Source organism: Pristiophorus japonicus, chromosome 2 (genome assembly GCF_044704955.1).
Source record: "Pristiophorus japonicus isolate sPriJap1 chromosome 2, sPriJap1.hap1, whole genome shotgun sequence".
NCBI classification, from domain to species: Eukaryota; Metazoa; Chordata; class Chondrichthyes; family Pristiophoridae; genus Pristiophorus; species Pristiophorus japonicus.
The window spans coordinates 208427376-208449315 of record NC_091978.1 but is presented as its reverse complement, the minus strand read 5'-3'; the positions used below and the strand labels follow the sequence as shown (position 1 = coordinate 208449315).

The window sequence follows — 21940 nt, the reverse complement described above, 5'->3', positions numbered from 1 at the left end:
TGTGCACCCCCCACCCCCGCCCCTCTTCTGCAGCCCAATCATTGACTGAGCCTTCAGCCATCTTTCCCTGTGCTCTGGACTTCTTCCTGAGCATCTCCATCTTGTCTTCAAAAATGTGCTCAAAACCTATTTCCCTGTGTATACAGAGATGTCCATAAATACTTCTGCCTTTTTTTCCCTTCCTGCTTCGCCTTTTTTCTGCTGTAAAGCACCTTGAAATATTTACTATGTTAAATGTAGTATTTAAATACATTGGGCAACGTAAAGAATGCAAACAAAATCTTGAGATATAGAGTTGGATCATATCTCATGGTGTTATTGGCAAGAATAGGTAAATCTTAAATTGACTGTGCAACTATTCTCCAAAAGATGAATTAGAGTGGAAAAAGTGACAAATGGAGTGCTTCTAGGGTCATTGGCAAGACTGTTTTTGTTTACATTGTATATGCATGATTTGGAAATGGGGACAGATAAAGCTGTCTTCAGTTTGCTGATATAAAACTTAAGAGGAGGAAGCTCCAAATAGGTAACTAAAACAGAAAATACAGAAGGATCTGGACAGTGTGAGGCATTGGGCTCACAAATAACAGATGTTGTTTTACGTGGGCTAATGCAAGATGATAAGGCTAGGGGCCCAAGTTTCGAGCTGCGCCTAGCCTGACATCAGTAGTGAGGAAAATGTTGGAATCAATTATTAAGGATGAAATAGCGGCGCATTTGGAAAGCAGTGACAGGATCGGTCCAAGTCAGCATGGATTTATGAAAGGGAAATCATGCTTGACAAATCTTCTGGAATTTTTTCAGGATGTAACTAGTAGAGTGGACAAGGGAGAACCAGTGGATGTGGTATATTTGGACTTTAAAAAGGCCTTTGACAAGGTCCCACATAAGAGATTGGTGTGCAAAATCAAAGCACATGGTATTGGGGGTAATGTACTGCCGTGGATAAAGAATTGGTTGGCAGACAGGAAGCAGAGAGTCGGGATAAACGGGTCCTTTTCGGAATGGGAGGCAGTGACTAGTGGAGTGCCGCAGGGCTCAGTGCTAGGACCCCAGCTCTTTACAATATATATCAATGATTTGGATGAAGGAATTGAGTATAATATCTCCAAGTTTGCAGATGACACTAAACTGGGTGGCGGTGTGAGCTGTGAGGAGGATGCTAAGAGGCTGCAGGGTGACTTGGACAGGTTAGGTGAGTGGGCAAATGCATGGCAGATGCAGTATAATGTGGATAAATGTGAGGTTATCCACTTTGGTCGCAAAAACACGAAGGCAGAATATTATCTGAATGGTGGCAGATTAGGAAAAGGAGAGGTGCAACGAGACCTGGGTGTCATGGTTCATCAGTCATTGAAAGTTGGCATGCAGGTACAGCAGGCGGTGAAGAAAGCAAATGGCATGTTGGCCTTCATAGCTAGGGGATTTGAGTATAGGAGCATGGAGGTCTTACTGCAATTGTATAGGGCCTTGCTGAGGCCTCACCTGGAATATTGTGTTCAGTTTTGGTCTCCTAATCTGAGGAAGGACGTTATTGCTATTGAGGGAGTGCAGCGAAGGTTCACCAGACTGATTCCAGGGATGGCTGGACTGACATGTGAGTAGAGACTGGATCAACTGAGCCTTTATACACTGGAGTTTAGAAGGATGAGAGGGGATCTCATAGAAGCGTATAAGATTCTGACGGACGGGACAGGTTAGATGCGGGAAGAATGTTCCCGATGTTGGGGAAGTCCAGAACCTGGGGACACAGTCTTTGGATAAGGGGTAGGCCATTTAGGACTGAGATGACGAGAAACTTCTTCACTCAGAGAGTTGTTAACCTGTGGAATTCCCTACCGCAGAGAGTTGTTGATGCCAGTTCATTGGATATATTCAAGAGGGAGTTAGATTTGGCCCTTACGGCTAAAGGGATCAAGGGGTATGGAGAGAAAGCGGGAAAGGGGTACTGAAGTGAAGGATCAGCCATGATCTTATTGAATGGTGGTGCAGGCTCGAAGGGCCGAATGGCCTACTCCTGCACATATTTTCTATGTTTCTAATAACATTAAAGTACTTGGGAGAGAGAAAAGGGAGGTTAGAAGTGAGGCAGTTGTTTGCAAGGATAGAGGAATTGAGGGTTTGGATTTTGTGAAGGGAGGTGATGGTGGTTTTGACAGGGTGGGGGGGACAGTACCTGAGGAGAGGGAAATAGTTATGTCAGCTAGCATAGTGGCTAGGAAGGGAAGGAAGATGGGGTCAAAGCAGCAGGAGATTATTCTCATGGATGAGATGACCTTGGGAGGACACCGAGGATATGGGAGAGAAACTGGAGTTGGTGGAAAGAAGCAACTGATGTAGTTGAACAGATCCCTATCTTGTCGTGAAAGAAGTTCACAAGTTCCTCGGATTTATTCGAGATGAGGGGGGAGGAGACGGTTGGTAGTGGAGAAAAGAACCTGGGACGGAGGGGGGCATATCTTGCTGTCCAGGATGATCCTAGAGTAATGGGTGGTTGTGGCAAAGGAGAGTGAGGTCGGCTAGAGTGACATGGTCCAGGCAAATCTGAAGGTGGATGGCTAAACCGGTTGTGCGCCATATATGATTAAGTCTGCATCCCTTGGACTTGAGGGAGTGAAGTTAGGTGCCAAACTGGGAGAATGACCCACTTGGTGAAAGTGAAGATTTTGCTGGGGTTCAGGCCATCAAATGTGGATGTAAGGGAGTTATTGAACAACTTCACACTTATAGGTACTGTAGCAAATGGAGGGCCAAATGCTAGGTATTTGGGAGTTTGAAAGTGAGGTTGTAAGTGACTTGGAAGAGTTTTTTCAACTGGCAAATGCAAAAGATACAGTTGGAAGTGGGTATGGTTGTGTGGTGAGGAATGCAAGGAAGTGGTCAAAGGTGGCTTTGACAGTGATTAAGACCATGGGAGTAGTGAGGCCATGGGAAATGTAACAAGGATGTCCATACAATCTTGCACAATAAGTTTATGGATGGCAAGACCTTATTTATGAATGTACAAACATCCTGGAGGGATATGTAGAAAGGGACAGGGATTCATCATCATAGGCAGTCCCTCGGAATCGAGGAAGACTTGCTTCCACTCTAAAAATGAGTCCTTAGGTGGCTGAACAGTCCAATATGAGAACCACAGTCCCTGTCACAGATGGGACAGATAGTCGTTGAGGGAATGGGTGGGTGGAACTGGTTTGCCGCATGCTCTTTCCGCTGCCTGCACTTGATTTCTGCATGCTCTCAGCAATGAGAATCGAGGTGCTCAGCGCTCTCTCGGATGCACTTCCTCCACTTAGGGCAGTCTTTGGCCAGGGACTCCCAGGCGTTGGTGGGGATGTTGCACTTCATCGGGGAGGCTTTAAGGGACAGGGATTATTGAACCGACATAGGGCAGTGGTGGGTGGGATAAATGGACTTGCTGTTCCCTGCAGCAGATGAAATTTGGAGAAAATCAAACCATGCTGCTTTTTATGTTCTAGCAGCAATATTGCCTCCAGTACACAAGATTATCTGTATGCCTGGGTTAGGCAGCAGTGTCTAATATGATGACCTAAAAGCTGGACATGTATAGTCTTGTCTTTTGTACCTTGCATTGCTATTCAAAATGGCTGGTGTGGGAAGGAGGGGTTCCTTTTCATGGGACACTGGCACCAGTACTGCGAAAGGAAGATGAACAGATGGAACTCCACCTGAACCGGGATGGGACCCTTGTCCTAGCTGAAAGGGAAATAGGGAGGTGGCAAAGGCTTTAAACTAGTAAGACAGGGAGTGATCTACAAGAAATGAAACAAGCTTAAATATAAACAAAACAGGAAAAGAGAGCATAAGACGGACTAAATGATGGATGGACATAGATGGCCAGGGAATAAATAGGGTTGTAGAACAGGGATGTAAAAAGATGGTTAACAAAGTGAGAGGAACTGCTATTAAAAATGAGTTTAAATTGTCTACACAGCGATGCACACAGTGTTCGGAATAAAACGGGAACTGGAGGCAATAGTACATTGCAAGGAACCAGAAATAGTAGAGATTACTGAGACATGGCTACAGAAAAATCAGGATTAGGAATTAAACATTACAGGGTTAGGAAAGATTAGAGAGGGAAAAGGGGAGGTGGAGTAACTGTACTCATTAAGGATAACATAATGGCAATAGAAAAAAGTGATGCAGCTATCAGCAAGACAAAAATAGAATCTATGTGGATAGAGATAAAAGATAATAAAGGACCAATCACACTCATAGGGGTAGTCTACAGATCACCAAATAGTGAAAGGGAGCTGGAGGAAGAAATCGGCAAACAAATTAGGACAATGAGTGAAAAACATAAAATAATCAAGGGGGATTTCAACTACCCCAATATTAATTGGCCAGAAGTGGTAGGTAATGAGAATGGGGAAAAGGGAATGGGGTTCCTACAAATTGTACAGGACTCCTTTCTAGTCCAGTATGCAAGAAGTCCAATAAGGGAGGATTTGCTATTGCATCTAGTTGAGGGGAATGAGCCAGAGCAGATAAAAGAAGTAAAAGTAGGGGAACATCAAGACAATAGTGACCATAATATAATACTCTAAGATAATAATTGAGAAGGACATAAGTATGACGAAGACCAGAGTAATAGGTTGGAGAAATTCTGATTTTGCAGTGGCTGAGAATAGACCTTGGGAAAATAAAATGGACAACAATATTGGCAAACAATGGTGTAGAACAGTAGTGGGAAATATTTAAAATAGTGTTCAGCAGAGTCCAGGAAAAATACATTTTGCGAAAAAACAAGAACAAGCTAAACATTAATGAGATACCATAGATGAATAAAAACTCGAGGGTAAAATTTAGGTTAAGGAAAGGGCCATACACTAAGTACATGGACAGCAGGGGAGAGCATGACCAGAGAGAATATGAAGAGATTAGGAGGGAAATAATGAAAAAAACAATTAGAAAGGCAAACTGGAACTGCAATTAAATTATCAAGGAACGTAAAACAAAATAGTAAAAAATTTACAGGCACATAAATACAAAAAAGGAAATTCGGGCTGGGAATAGGGCCACGAAAGGATGGACAGGATAATATCACAGACAGCGATGGAGAGATAGCAGAAATATTAAATAATTACTTTGCTTCAGTATTTACCAGGGAGAAAAAACAGATGGACATGACATCAGATGATGAGATTAGAAATTAGATAACTGCATTTAAAATTTTAAAAGAGAAATATTAATAAACTAATCAAACTCAAAGAGGATAAAACCCCTGGTCTGGACGTATTTACGTCTGTGCATTTTAAAAGAATCTAGGGAAGAGATAGCAGAGGCATTACAACACATTTGATACTTGGTAAGAAAAAGGTGCAGTGCCAAAGGATTGGCAGATAGCTAACGTTATTTAAGAAGGGGGATACAAAAGTCCAGGAAACTATAGACAAGTCAGCTTAACATCAGTGGTAGGACAAATAATGGAATCCCTACTAAAGGTGAAAATAGAAGACCATCCAGAAACCAAAAATATAATAATGAATAGTCAGCATGGATTTCAAGAGGGAAAATTTTGCTTGACCAACCCCATTGAATTATTTGAAGAGATAACAGAGAGAGTAGATGCAATTTATTTAAATTTTCAAAAGGCCTTCGATAAGGTACCACATAATAGACTAATAAATACATTCCGAGAATGTGGAGTCAAGGGACAAGTAGCAGAATGGATAGCTAGCTGGCTTCCAGACAGACAGCAGAGAGTGGGGGTAAAGACTAGCTATTCAGAGTGGCAGAAGATGGGAAGTGGTGTTCCATAAGGATCAAGGCTGGGACCACTGTTGTTCACAATTTATATAAACGATTTAGACTTTGGAATCAAAAACACAATTTCTAAATTTGCAGATGATATCAAATTGGGGGGGTAGTCAATACTGAAGAGGACTGCACAAATTACAAGAAAACGTTAATAAACTTGCAGAATGGACAAATAATTGGCAAATGAAATTCAACACAGATAAATGTGAGGTAATACATTTTAGTAAGAAAAATAGGGAGGTCGCGTATTCCTTGGAAAACTCTGATACAAATGGGATTGAAAAGCAAAGGGATCTCAGTGCAAATACACAAATCACTAAACGCAACGACACAGGTTAACAAGGCCATTTTTTTTTAAAGCAAACCAAACATGAGGGTTTATTTCTAGAGGGATTGAATTAAAAGTAGAGAAGTTATGCTAAACTTGTATCAAATGTTGGTGAGACCAAATTTGGAGTATTGTGTACAATTCTGGTCACCATATTATAAAAAGGATATAGAGGCACTGGAGAGGATGCAAAAAAGATTTACAAGGATGATACCAGAAATGGGAGAGTGTACTAGCAGGAAAGGATGAATAGGCTGGGTCTCTTTTCTCTTGAAAAGCGAAAGCTGAGGCGTGACCTAATAGAGATCTTTAAAATGATGAAACATTTTGATAGAGAGAGAAAATAAGAGGCCATCAATATAAGATAGTCTCCAAAAAATCAAATAGGGAATTTAGAAGAAATGTCTTTACCCAGAGTGGTGAGAATGTGGAACACTCTACCTGCCACAGGGAGTGGTTGAAGCAAATAGTATAGATGCATTTAAGGGGTGGTTAGATAAGCATATGAGGGAGAAGGGAATAGGTTTTGCTGATAGGGTTAAATGAGGAAAGATGGGAGGAGACTCAGCTGGAGCATAAACACTGGCATGGACTGGTTTGACCGAATGACTGGTTTCTATCTTTTATATCCTATGTAATCCTATATAAAATGTTGTTGTTTTGTTTGTACAGGTGTCTACAGTGCATGACAATCTGGCTGTGAAGATCTGCAATGAAGTATTGAAGGATCTAGACTCCCCAGACATTCGGATTTTGGTCAAAGCTCTGGGATTGCTTGAACTTTCTACAGGAACGTCATCATGCACAGAGCAGTTGTGTGCTCTTCTGGATGACATTAAGGTTATGTTTGTTACCTTTTGCATGATTATACCAGAAAGAACTGGATATGTTTGTCTATCAGAAATGGTATTAGTTGACTTTGTTTTGGAGTTTGAAGGACCGCTATTCTAAATGAAAGAAGTGTAAAATAGTAAAATTGCTCATTCATTTGGTATGAGAAATAGCCCAAGTGGTCAACAAGGGACAATAACTGACATTGCCATCCATTCTTAGTCATGTAACTGATAAGTGCAAACAGGAATTTTCTTCTCCTACAGGAAAACATCAATCTCTGATGATGTCCCTTTAAATTTTCACATTTCATGTCTGGTGATCTTTCTCTGGCCCCACTGACTTTCATAGCCTCGCTCAGATCAGTTCCCTTCCTTTCTCCCTGTTGGCATTGCACACCTATTTACTTGTGGTACTCCTTTAAAGGAATGCGAAGTCTCCCAAGGTTGCTTTGAAACCTGCTTATGTTACAAGTATCTGCTCTGGGAAGATATTTATATATTTTTTTAAGTCTTGGCTCTTTCCCTCTCCTCCACCACCTAAGTCTTTCTCGGGGAAGGGTAAAAGTTTCCTTGAAAGTACTCCCTCCTCTTTCTCCCCTTTCCCCCCCCCCCCCCCAACCAACCATCCAACAATGATCATAATTAGCAATGTAATACTAACCTGCAATTATTAGATCTCAGTATTTGTGCTAATTTCCAAAGTTAAAAAATATTTAGTAGAATTATCTGTCCTAACATGGATTGTGCCTCCCATAGCAGTTGTATAGAGAGGTTTTATAATCTGAACTCTAGCACAAATGCTTCTAAATATAAAACTGCTGTTATCATTAAAGCTGTGTGTGTATATAAAGGTCTCAATTTTGCTAAATGGACTATTTATTTTTGATAATATGTTACAATCACAATTTTGTGTTCATAATTAGGATCTTTGAATAATGTAAAAGGATTGAAATTATATTTTGAAATTCAGAATTTGGAATCTTAAATGTTGCTGACTATGCTGATTGTATTGGGGGCAGCTATTTTCAATCTATATTACTGATTTAGATGAAGGAACTGAGTGCAATGTATCCAAGTTTTCTGACGAAACAAAGCTTGGTAGGAAAGTGAGCTGTGAGGAGGGCACAGAACCTTCAAAGCGATTATAGACAGGTTAAGTGAGTGGCAATAAGGTGGCAGATGGAGTATAATGTGGGGAAATATGAGTATTTTTTAAATGGTGAGAAACTATTAAATCTTGGGTATTCAGAGATTTAGGTGTCTTTGTGCAGGAAACACAGAAGTTAGCATGCAGGTACAGCAAACAATTAGGAAATCAAATGGTATGTTGGCCTTTATTACAAGGGGGTTGGAGCACAAGAGTTAGGAAGTCTTAATACAATTGTACAGGGCTTTGGCGAGACCACACCTGGAGTATTGTGCACAGTTTTGGCCTCCTTATCTGAGGAAGGACATGCTTGCCTTGGAGGCGGTGCAATGAAGGTTCACTAGATTGATCCCTGGGATGAGAGGGTTGTCCTATGAGGAGAGGTTGAGTAGATTGGGCCTATACTCCGAAGTTTAGAAGAATGGGAGATGATCTCATTGAAACATAAGATTCTGAAGGAGTTGACAGGGTAGTTGCCGAGAGGTTGTTGACCTGGCTGTCTAAAACTAGGGGGCATATTCTCAGGATAAGGGGTCGGCCATTTAAGACTGAGTTGAGGAGGAATTTCTTCACTCAGAGGGTTTTGAATCTTTGGAATTCTCTGCCCCACAGGGCTGTGGATGCTGAGTCATTGATCATATTCAAGGTTGAGATAGATTGATTTTTGGGCTCCTGGGGAATCGAGGGATATGAGGATTGGATGGGAAAGTGAAGTTGAGGTCGAAGATTAGCCATGTGACGGAACAGCCTTGAAGTGCCTACTTCTGCTCCTAATTCTTATGTTCTTCTGATCTCTCTATTATAGGAAATGAAAAACAAAGTAAATCAGCGAGTCATTGAGAAAATTAGGATTCACTTAAATGGAGGATCGGGAGAAAATGAGAAGAGTAGATGCGACACCACAACAGAAAGAACAAATGAAAATGTGAAAGGTATGGCCTACTCCACTTTTAAGTAAATAAAATCTCTTCAAATAGTTGTTGCAAGCAATGTTCCTTGTAAGTTGCACGGCCACGCAACTTAAACTGAATTTAAATGAAACTTAACAAATCAAATCAGAATTTTGTTTCATAAGAACATAAGAATTAGGAACAGGAGTAGGCGATCTAGCCCCTCGAGCCTGCTTCGCCACTCAACAAGATCATGGCTGATCTGGCCGTGGACTCAGCTCCACTTACCTGCCCGCTCCCCATAACCCTTAATTCCCTTATTGGTTAAAAATCTATCTATCTGTGATTTGAATACAATCAATGAGCTAGCCTCAACTGCTTCCCTGGGCAGGGAATTCTACAGATTCACAACCCTCTGGAAGAAGAAATTCCTTCTCAACTCGGTTTTAAATTGACTTCCCCGTATTTTGAGGCTGTGCCCCCTAGTTCTAGTCTCCCCGACCAGTGGAAACAACCTCTCTGCCTCTATCTTGTCTATCCCTTTCATTATTTTAAATGTTTCTATAAGATCACCCCTCATCCTTCTGAACTCCAACGAGTAAAGACCCAGTCTACTCAATCTATCATCATAAGGTAACCCCCTCATCTCCGGAATCAGCCTAGTGAATCGTCTCTGTACCCCCTCCAAAGCTAGTATATCCTTCCTTAAGTAAGGTGACCAAAACTGCACGCAGTACTCCAGGTGCGGCCTCACCAATACCCTATACAATTGCAGCAGGACCTCCCTGCTTTTGTACTCCATCCCTCTCACAATGAAGGCCAACGTTCCATTCACCTTCCTGATTACCTGCTGCACCTGCAAACTAACTTTTTGGGATTCATGCACAAGGACCCCCAGGTCACTCTGCACCGCAGCACGTTATAATTTCTCCCTATTCAAATAATATTCCCTTTTACTGTTTTTTTTTCCCAAGGTGGATGACCTCACATTTTCCGACATTGTATTCCATCTGCCAAACCTTAGCCCATTCGCTTAACCTATCTAAATCTCTTTGCAGCCTCTCTATGTCCTCTACACAACCCGCTTTTCCACTAATCTTTGTGTCATCTGCAAATTTTGTTACACTACACTCCGTCCCCTCTTTCAGGTCATCTATGTATATTGTAAACAGTTGTGGTCCTAGCACCGATCCCTGTGGCACACCACTAACCACCGATTTCCAACCCAAAAAGGACCCATTTATCCCGACTCTCTGCTTTCTGTTAGCCAGCCAATTCTCTATCCATGCTAATACATTTCCTCTGACTCCGCATACCTTTATCTTCTGCAGTAACCTTTTGTGTGGCACCTTATCGAATGCCTTTTGGAAATCTAAATACACCACATCCATCGATACACCTCTATCCACCATGCTCGTTCTATCAAAGAATTCCAGTAAATTAGTTAAACATGATTTCCCCTTCATGAATCCATGTTGCGTCTGCTTGATTGCACTATTCCTATCTCGATGTCCCGGGGGTGATGAAGCGCTTTAGTCCCTCTGGTGCCCACTGGTCGCGTTAAAGCCTCAAGGCCTCCATCTCCAGGGACACCCGGGCATGAACACGGCAGGGTGGCAAGCACCGAGTGCCTAAGGATCAAGAGCTTGGAACTGAAGTGCAACCAAAAATTGAGGAGCGGCCCCTTCAAAGATTGGAAGAGGGGCTGCAACTTCTCATTCTGTATTCATGGAACACAGACTCCTCCAGGCTGCAGAAATTGCAGACAGTCTGGGAGTCCGTGAACCTACTTAAAAAATGTGTTGTATGGGACTGCTCTGTGCAACAGCCCCCATTCCAAGTCCCCAAAAGAACAGGGGTGGACTCCTGTGTAGCGAGCCCTCCACTGGGGACCCCTGCCTCCTCCAGATGGCAAGGTGGTGTCTGGACGGCAGATGAGAAGACAAAGTGAAGGGGGTACAAGAGCAACTCGTGCAGGAAACCCCACCGTGCAGAGTGGAAAGGCATGGAAGGGATCTCTGAGAGAAGGCTGAAGCTGTCAGTCGCCGGCTCCAGAGGGAAGGTTTGGGGCCTGGCGCCAATGAGAAATTCCGTCTGGGATCAGACGGGATCCCTCAACACACCTAGTGGAGTCCGAGCCAAGTGCCTCTTTTAGCGTCTCAGTGGCTTTGGCCCGGACCATGCGCTATACCAGCTCCTCTGGCGACATCCAGCCCACTCCTCCACCATCCAGTATATCCCTGATTCTGGCCACCTTGGCAGCCAGGGCCCTCTCCTCCATCAGCCACTTGAAACCGTGGTCGTGGAGGTGTGGATTCCTGAGCAGCGGCTCCTGGAGGATAGCCGTCACTTCTGACGGAGGAGAACTCCAGCTGGAGGCGAACGTGTTTCACTTCCTGGTAAAAGACGGGCAGCTCCTGCAAATAGGGATGGCTACACCCCAGTTTTATAAACAGGAGCTGCATGTCGTAATTGAGGCCGTGCAGCTGGCAGAAGAAATATGTCACCATCGTACACAATCTGAGAGGATCCTCAACGTACAGGTATTTCTGTGGGGTCTGAAGACAGAAAGTTGCAGCACGTACACCAGCGTCTGACCACCCTCCCCAAGTGGGAGACTCAGAATCATGGCAGAGATCTAATGCTTCTTTTTGTCCCAGAAGAAGTCAACAAGCTTCTTCTGTATCTTGGCTACAAACATGGGGTGGGATCAAAGTGACCAACCGGTACCACAGTATAAACATCAGCAATTGATTTATGACCAGCGCCCTCGGTGAGCGGTGATTTCGGCCGCTAGCTTTTGCCAGTTCACCAGCCAAGCTTCCTCGGCAGGTAGAGGAGATGAATGGTACTCCAGGCAAAAGGTTTGAGGTCCTCCAACAGGGAGTCCACTCGCCATTGATCCACCAGGAGTCCGGAACATTTCTCCCAGTTGACTCATGCAGAGGACACAGCGGAGTAGACCTGCTGGCACTCGCGCATCTGCCGTAAGTCAATGGGATCCATGACCATGAGGAGCACGTCATCACATAAGCCAGGAAGACGGCCACCACGCTCGGCCCTTGCAGAGCCAGTCCTGTAAACCTCTTCCGCAAAAGGCGCAGCAAAGGCTCCATGCAAATGGCATATTACTGGCCGGATATGGGGCATCACTGACGCACCCCTTTCCTGAAACAAAAGGACACTGCCAATAACCTTAATCAGACACACAACAGTGGTGTACAAAAGTCGGATCTGGGCAACAAAAGGAGGGAGTCTGCAATAGTGGGATTAACACTTAAAACGGGGCTTGATGGGTGAGAGGGTATGCTGCAGGGATGCACTTTCTAGTTGTTAAATATAAGTCTTTCGGATCTTCCTGGTCGGGGGAGGAGATGTCTTCACCTGGGACAGCTGGATATGCCCAAGCACAGTCCTCCACCAAGTCTTGTTAATGGGAATAGAAAGAAAACTTTTACCCAGGCAGCTCCACTGTCCTGGGCCCAGCAATGGGGGGTCGGTGTTTATAAGTTTGTGCGGCCTAGTTGATTTTGAAAGAACACACCACACCCTCATGATTGTTCAGCTTTTATCTTCTTTCCTCCCCACACCTATAGGTAATAATCTTGAAGAACAAGTGCACCAGCACCCATCTTATGTTGATCTTTGGTTGCTAATAGTCTCTCCTTCTAAGTATATGTTATTTTCTTCCAGTTATTGTAGAAGTTGTAGTTGTGGTTCTCCTTCACTCTCCCTCTCCCAATATGGAGAACCAACATGCAAGCAAGAAAATTGCTCCCCTCCTCCCTGCTTTCCAGTAGGAATATTAAAGCCTAGTCATTAGAAGCTCCCACCCCTCCCCAGAGCCATCTTCTGTATAATCAATAGCATGAGCTTTGTACAGAATTATATAGGAGACCACAGAGGATATGCTGATCTAGCAGGTTTGTCCTGAATGAATAATTAAGCATGAATGGATTAATGTTTGTCTAAAGAAATACAGCTATCCAGAGCACAGAGAAATGTGAGAGAGGATTGGAACTAGGCACACAATTGAAGAACCTCGCTCCATATCACAAAGTTCAACAATTTAGAAAATTCCTAGTGAACCCATGTAATAAAGAAAGTGTCTTCAGAGTTTTGCTTGGAGAGTTGAAGCACTAATACAGTGGAAAGCTCAGTGGGAATATTTGATTTGTTGGCTGTGGTGATGGATGCCTGTAACAAAGTCACTGAAAGCTGCACTGGGGAAGTGATGAACCTGAAGCACACACGGAGAAGCAGCTACTTGAATCTTCCATGTATTGCACGCATCCCGATTTAGCTGTGAAACAATTGTAATTGTGTCTGAAGACACAGGCTTCTTTCTATTGTACTATGCTTTTCAATGCCACGATTCCCTCGTAAATATGTCCCAAGAAGTAGCATAAAATATACTGGCAGCGGAAAGGTTGTCGACATAACAGAGGCAACAAAAACTTGCATTTATGCAGCACCTTTAATGTAGAAAAACAGATGCCGAGCTAAAGGCGGCACACATTTACACCATTCTAGTTGTTATGCATCATTTGTTGGTTTTAATGCAGTGAGTGCCTTTGTTGGCTATGGAAAGATTGCTGCTTTTCAAGATCTTTTAAATCTGACCAAACATACTCAGGCATTTCAGCAGCTGGAGTATAGTGGGGCTTACTTCCTCAGGTGTATTAGAAGCTCATGTGCAGTTCCAAAGCTGGTGTGAGTGGTGTTACGGTACAGACTTTTCTGTACCGAGAAAAGTAATGTTGATTCTCAACACATTCCCCCTTGTGCGACATGGTAATAAAACCAGTATCTCTGTGCCAACTATTGGGTGGAAGCTGGGAGCAATGTGGAGAACTTTCCTTTTGTCAAGTTCCACTCCAGGACTTCAGCTGCCTTTTGGATGAGATCTTAAACTGAGGTCCTCATATGCCTGTTCAATGGATCAGAAATACAAGCGAACATAAGCATATAAGAATTAGGACCAGGAGTAAGCCATTCATAGAATCATAGAAGTTTACAGCACGGAAGGAGGCCATTTCAGCCCATTGTGTCCGTGCCAGCCAACAAGAGGCTATCCAACCTAATCCCACTTTCCAGCTCGAGGTCCGTAACGCTGCAGGTTACGGCACTTCAAGTGCACATCCAGGGTTTCTGCCTCTACCACCCTTTCAGGCAGTGAGTTCCAGACCCCCAAAACCCTCTGCGTGAAGAAATTTCCCCTCAAATCCCCTCTAAACCTTCTACCAATTACTTTAAATTAATACCCCCTGGTTTTTGACCCCTCTGCTAAGGGAAATAGGCCCTTTCTATCCACTCTATCTAGGCCTCTCATAATTTTATACACCTCAATGAGGTCTCCTCTCAGCCTCTTCTGTTCCAAAGAAAACAAACCCAGCCTATCCAATCTGTCCTCATAGCTAAGATTCTCCACTCCCAGCAATATCCTAGTAAATCTCCTCTGTACCCTCTCCAGTGCAATCACGTCCTTCCTGTAATGAGGTGACCAGAACTGCACACAGTAATCCAGCTGTGACCTAACCAGTGTTTCATACAGTTCAAGCATAACACACCACCTCTTGTATTCTATGCCTCGGCTAATATAGGCAAGCATTCCATATGCCTTCTTAACCACCTTAAATACCTGGCTTGCTACCTTCAGGGATATGCACTCCCAGGTCCCTTTGTTCCTCTACACTTCTCAATGTTCTACCATTTAATGTGTATTCCCTTTCCTTGTTGGCCCTCCCCAAATGCATTATCTCACACTTCTCTGAATTAAATTCCATTTGCCACTGTTCTGCCCACCTGACCAGTTGATTGATATCTTCCTGCAGTCCGCAGCTTTCTTCTTCATTATCAACCACACAGCCTATGTTTGTATCATCTCCAAACTTTTTAATCATACACCTTATAGTCAAGTCTAGATCATTGATGTATACCACAAAAAGCAAAGGACCTAGCACTGAGCCCTGTGGAACCCCACTTGAAACATCCTTCCAGTCACAAAAACACCCATCAACCATTACCCTTTGCGTCCTGCCTCTGAGCCAATTTTGTATCCAACTTGCCACTTTGCCCTGGATCCCATGGGCTTTTACTTTCATGACCAGTCTGCCATGTGGGACCTTATCAAAAGCTTTGCTAAAAACCATATACACTACATCATAATCACTGCCCTCATATACCCTCCTGGTTACCTCCTAGAAAAATTCAATCAAATTGGTCAGACACGACCTTCCCTTAACAAATCCGTGCTGACTGTCCCTGATTAACCTGTGTCTTTCTAAATGTAGATTTATCCTGTCCTTCAGGATTTTTTTCCAATAACCTTCCCACAACTGCGATTAGGCTGACTGGCCTGTAATTACTTTGTCTATCCCTTTCTCCCTTCTTAAACAAAGGTACCACATTAGCAGTCCTCCAGTCCTCTGGCACAACACCTGAAGCCAGAGAGGATTGGAAAATGATGGTCAAAGCCTCTGCTATTTCATCTTTTGCTTTGCTTAACAGCCTGGGATACATTTCATCCGGGCCTGGGGACTTATCCACTTTCAAAGCTGCTAAACCCCTTAATATCTCCTCCCGCAGTATGTTTATTCATCTAATATTTCACACTTCTCTAAAACAGTGTCTGCATCGCCCCCTCTTGTGAAAATAGCCGCAAAGTATTCATTAAGAACTATACCCACATCTTCCGCCTCCACGCTCACATTACCCTCATGGTCTCTATGAATGAATATTCTCTCCCTCATGAATCAACAACGCGGTGGTCGGGAGTGGCGTAGAGCGGAGGTCGGGAGCGGCATGGAGCGGAGAGGATGGACGAGGCACGGAGGAGCAGAGATGTCGGAGCCCAGAGGTGGAGCAGTGTGGACAAGACCAAGGGAAGGTGCAGCACAGGCCAATAGCGAGGCTGAGAGGTTCACATTGCGCACTATGAATTCCAAGTAGAGAGTGGTCCTGTGGGAAGGAGGACAGTAGGAGTATGAGTTTGTGTGTATGTATTGGCACATCTGGCGGAGCCTGGTCTCCAATTGTCTTGCCACTGGACCAAGATCTTGCTCCGTCAAGCTGATGTGGTGGCTGATGTGCAATGGCCACCCCATGTTGAAAGAATTCACGCACGGGCATCTTCCACCATTTAAAGTGAGTTCATCAGTTACCTGAGTACTCTTTTTCTTTAAGGGTACATATTTGGCCTGAACCCTGCGGATCTCCTCCTTGGATGCCTGACACTGCTCTGACATTGATTTACCTTCAAGTAGCTGTTTCCAGTCCACTATGGCTAAATCACCTCTCACATTCGGCCCCTCGCGCCTGTTCCGCCATTCAGTGAGATCATGGCTGATCTTCCACCTCAACTCCACTTTCCTGCTCTATCCCCATATCCCTCGATTCCCTTAATATCCAAAAAATCTATCAATTTCTGTCTTGAATATACTCAAAGACTGAGCCTCCACAGCCCGCTGGGGTAGAGAATTCCAAAGATTCACCACCCTCTGAGTGGTTTCTTCTCGACTCAGTCCTAAATGGCCAACCCCTTATTCTGCAGTATTTTGCTTTTGTTTCCCTTATTCTGAGACTGTGACCCCTGGTTCTAGACTCCTCATCCAGAAGAATCTTCTTCCCTGCAGCTACCCTGTCGAACCCTGTAAGAATTGTGTACGTTTCAATGAGATCACCTTTCATTCTTCTTAACTGAGAATCGTCCTGGGATCGTGATACAAGTTTTTCTTTAACAAAGGTGAAAAGGCTCAAAAATGGAACAGTCGATAACAGGACGTCAATTAGTTTCCTCTTGGTGACATCAAGCAATCGACTCACTGTATATAGGAAACAAAACTGATTTATTTGACAGTTGTTTGACAGAGGATGCAGGAACGATTTACAGAATGTTTCCAGGGATGAGGGAATTCAGTTATGTGGATAGACTGGAGAAGTTGGGGTTGTTCTCCTTCGAGCAGAGAAGGATGTGAGATTTGATAGAGGTGTTTAAAATCATGAGGGGTCGAGACAGAGTAGATAGAGAGAAACTGTTCCCATTGGTGGAAGGGTCGAGAACCAGAGGACACAGATTCAAGGTGATTGGCTAAGGAACCAAAGACGACATGAGGAAAATATTTTTTATTGCAGTTCTACGGTGAAAGGGCGGGCGAGTGGGACTAGCTTAAGGTGCTCTTGCAGACAGCCAGCACTGACTCGATGGGCCGAAAGGCCTCCTTCTGTGCCGTAACCATTCTACCATTCTATAAACTCTAGAGAATATAGGCCTAGTCTACTCATTCTCTCCTCATAGGACAATCCCCCCCCCCCAATCCCAGGAATCCATCTGGTGAACCTTCGTTGCACTCCCTCAATGGCAAGTATATCCTTCCTTGGGTAAGGAGACCAAAACTGTACATAATACTCCAAGTGCGGTCTCACCAGGGCACTATATAATTGCAGTAAGGTGTCTTTATTCTATCCTCAAATCCTCTTGTAATAAAGCCCAAAATACCTTTCTTAATTGCTTGCTGTACCTGCATGTTAACTTTCAGTGATTCGTGTACAAGGAGACCCAGGTCCCTCTGAACAGCAACATTTCCCAATCTCTCTCCATTTAAAAAAAAACTCTACTTTTCTATTTTTCTTACCAAAGTAGATAACTTCACATTTCTTCACATTATATTCCATTTGCCATGTTCTTGCCCAATCACTTAGCCTGTCTATATCCCTTTGAAGCCTCTTTGCATCCCTCTCACAACTTGCCTTCCCACCTAGCTTGGTATTATCAGCAAACTTGGATATATTATATTTGGTCCCCTCATCTAAATCATTGATACAGATTGTGAATAGCTGGGGCCCAAGCACGGATCCCTGTGTCACCCACTAGTTACAGCCCGCCAACCTGAAAATGACCCGTTTATTCCTACTCTCTCTTTGATCTGTTAACCAATCTTCCATCCACCCCCAATCCCATGAGCCCCAATTTAGTTCAATAACCTCTTGTGTGGCACCTTATTGAATGCCTTTTGAAAAACCAAATACACCACATCCACTGGTCCCTCCTTATATATTCTGCTAGTTACAACCTCAAAAAAACAGATTTGTCAAACATGATTTCCCGTTCATAAATCAGTGTTGATTCTGCCCAATCCTATTATTATTTTCTAAGTGCCCTGTTACCACGTCCTTAATAATAGATTCTAGCATTTTCCCTACTACTGATGACAGGCTGACTGGTCTGTAGTTCCCCATTTTCTCTCTCCCTCCTTTCTTAAATACAGGTGCAGCGTTGAAAATCCGGAATGTTCCAGACCGATTGGTGGCAGGGTTGTCTGGAATCTGTAAAATGTTCCGGAATCCGCCGACCTCGGGGTCCCGCTGCTGTTGGACCTCGCCTCACCCCACTCGCCACTGCTGCCCTTGCCTCGGGGCCTCCTCGCCAGCCCGTCCGAACAGCACCACCGCAGCGGGGCCCGTCCAAACAGCACCACCTCTTCGGCGGGGACCCCCCCCCCCCCCGTCTGATGTTCTGGAATCCAGAAATACCCAAACCTGGGCTTGGGTGTTTCTGGATTAGTGACGTCAGGAAGAAGATTGAAAGCCTGGAATCCAGAACAGCCTCTGTCCTGAGGGTTCTGGATTCTTGACACTGCACTAGGGTTACATTAGCTATCCTCCAATCTGTGGGATCCGTTCTAGAATCTGTGGAATTTTGGAAGATGACAACCAATGCATGCATTTATAGCCACCTCTTTCAAAACCCTAGGATGTAGGCCATCAGGTCCAAGGGATTTATCGTCTTTCAATCCCATTAATTTCTCCAGTACTATTTTTTTACTAATACAAATTCTTTCGGTTCCTCATTCTCGCTAGATCCTTGGAACTCTACGATTTCCAGGAGGTTTTTCATGTCTTCCGTGAAAAAACAGTGTAGGGGGCTCTCCCACTGTCCTGGCCAATGTTCCTCCCTCAATTAACACCACCAAAACAGTTTAACTGGCTATTAATCTTGTTTACTTTGCTGATTCTGAGAACTTGTATGGGCACTATATAAATGTAAATTAGTTTTCTTTCTTTGTCTTGCTGATCATCGCTGGTATAGAGAAGCTGTGAATGAAGGGGAAAGATTTGCAATTCATTGGATAAGTTGAGCACCAGTACCTTTCTCGGGATGTGAAAGAAAGAACTTGCATTCATAACCTCAGGATGTCCCAAAGCACCTTACAGCCAATGAAATACTTTTGAAGTATAGTCACTGTTGTGATATAGGAAATCACAGTAGGCAATGTGGTACAGCAAGGTCTTGCAAACAGCATTGAGCTAATAACAACAACAATTTGCATTTGTATAGCGCCTTTAAAGTAGTAAACGAACTCCCACAGGGTTCTGTCCTGGCACCCATGTTATTCAATGTTTACACCAGTGACCTGCCCGAAACACAGTCCCGCAAGTTCGTATACGCTGATGACACTGCCTTGTCCACGTAAAACACAAATCTGTCCATCGCCGAAGAGACCCTGACCAGTGATTTACAGAGGATGGAGGCCTACTTCTGCGATGGAGACTCCAGCCAAACCCACGAAACACTGTCACCTCGACATTCCACCTCAACACCCATCAAGCAAACCAAGCTTTGGAAGTCTCCATTTGCGGCACAGAAGTAAACCATGCCAAAAAACCCTCCTAGTTAGGAGTCATGCTTGATCGCACCCTGTCATATAAACACATCTCCAGAACCTTGGGAAGAAACTAAAGAGTAGGTCAACTTGATCCAGAAACTCGCCGGATCCACATGGAAAGCAGGTGCTCAAACCCTCCTTACGGCAGCATTCAGCCTGGTGTGCTCTACAGCGGAGTACTACTCTCCGGCATGGCTATCAAGTGCGCATGTCAAATCCGTTGATGTCCAGCTGAATTCTACTATGAGAATTATCATCGGTACACTTTTATTGACACCAACACCTTGGCTCCCCGTACTTGCAACCATCACACCTACGTTGTGAATATCCAGTCTCCAGAGAATACAACCACTACACCAGCAAAGTCATGCAGATCCAGGCCGACTTGAACAACCTACCACCAACCCATCTCAAATCTAGAAGGCCTTTTTTGGACCTTCACCGAAGCCCTTCAGCGATCTCCCTCAGCCTTAACTGATGGCGAAATGCTTTGAAGAACTGTGACATACGGAATGGATTCCTTATAGAGGAGCCCACAGTACAACCTGTAGGATCAAACTTTCCTAGCAAACAGTGGTCAACCATCAACCGCCTCAGAACTGGTCATGGTAGATGTTGCCACCTTCTCCATAGGTGGAAAATTAAAGCATCCCCTATCATGCGACTGTGGAGCTCCTAATCAGACCCTGGAGCATATCATTGCACACTGCCCTCAGAGGAAATTTGCAGGCAGCCCACAAGATATCCACACTTGTTACACTGGAAGCTTGGCCTGGATATCCAACTTGGATATTGACGTTTGATTCGCTTTGTTACTACCATACAGAAGAAGTAGTAGTAGTGGTAGTAGTAGACACGGGGCCACATAGAGATATTAAGAAAGGTGACCAAAAGCTTGGTCAAAGAGGTAGGTTTTAAGGAGAGATTTAAAGGAGGACAAGAGTTGGGAGGAAATTTCAGAGCTTGTGCCGAAACAGCTGAAAGCATGGCTGCCAATGGTGGAGCACTGAAAATTAGGGATGCACAGGTGGCCAGAATTGGAGGAGCGTGGAGATCTGAGGATTGTAGAGCTGGAGGAGATTATAGAGATGTGGGGGCGAGGCCATGGAGGGATTTGAAAACAAGGATGAGAATTTTAAAATCAAGGCATTACCGGACCAATGCAGTACAGTGAACATGGGTGATGGGTGAATGGGACTTGGTGTGAGTTAGGACACAGGCAGCAGATTTTTGGATGACTTCAAGTTTACGGACGGTTAGATGCTGGCCAGAAGGGCATTGGAATAGTCGAGTCTAGTGGTAAAGGCATGGATATGAGATGTACTGAGGCAAGAGCGGAGACTGGCGATGTTACGGACGTGGAAGCAAGCAGTTTTGGTGATGGAGAGGATATAGGGTCGGAAGTCAAATAAGACTCCGAGGTTACGAACAACCCAGGTTGGCCTTAGGCAGTGGTCAGGGAGGGGGGTGGAGTTGGTGGCTAGGGACAGAGCTTGTGGCGGGGAGGGAAGATAATAGCTTTGGTCTTTCCAATGGAAGATATTTCTGTTCATCCAATACTGGATGTCAGACAAGCAGTGTGATAATTCAGATCAGATAATCTGTTTTTAGAGCTGTTGGTTGAGGAGTAAATATTGGCCCTGCTCTTCGAATAGTGTCATGGGAAATGTTCCCTCTAAGCTGCAACCGCACAGCTGTCTACCGGTCCCACAAAGCCCAGGACCAGCTTTTTTACCGTGAAATTTTGCGCATGCACGATACTTTGAATGGGCCCCGCAGTCCATTAAAGGGGCTACGCACCCAAATAAAAATTAGGAGAAATATTGGTCATGAGATCTTTTATGTTCACCTAAGAGATCATTCATTTCTCAGTTCCAATGATTCCTATACAAATTCTTATAATCACAGCTGAGGACGATGTAAATCACACTGTGCAAGACTTGCAATTTAAAGCTGTGATTTTTCCTGGTAAGGTATAATTGACGGATAGCTAATGTGGCTTCCCAAAAATAGGTGAAGATTTACTCTACCCACTTGCCTTTCAATTTCATGCCTGGGCTTCAGGATTGTACCTTTTTATTCATACTTCTGTGGTCTGACTGTCCATCTTGGAAATGTGAACAACTATTCCAAAGGGTCAGTATTTTAGCTAATTGAATACCACGTCTAAAAATCAAGTTAAGCAGTCTTCAGTGCTTTTACACATCAAATTAGGAAGGTCAGTTGTGAGATGAATTAACTTGCCAGTAGCACAGGGAGACTGATCATGTTTTGTCTCATTCACTCATGCTTTT

At 44.0% G+C, this 21940-nt stretch overlaps 1 protein-coding gene across 3 annotated transcripts in view; it reads left to right on the top strand.

Annotated features, from left to right (window-relative positions):
* ncapg (non-SMC condensin I complex, subunit G) overlaps window positions 1-21940 on the top strand; it is a 160487-nt gene that overhangs the window by 121260 nt on the left and 17287 nt on the right. For all 3 annotated transcript variants that reach the window (XM_070870781.1, XM_070870779.1, XM_070870780.1), the window contains exons 18-19: window positions 6785-6952; window positions 8898-9024. In XM_070870781.1, coding sequence (XP_070726882.1) covers window positions 6785-6952; window positions 8898-9024 — 295 coding nt within the window. The remainder of the gene's footprint in view (window positions 1-6784; window positions 6953-8897; window positions 9025-21940) is intronic.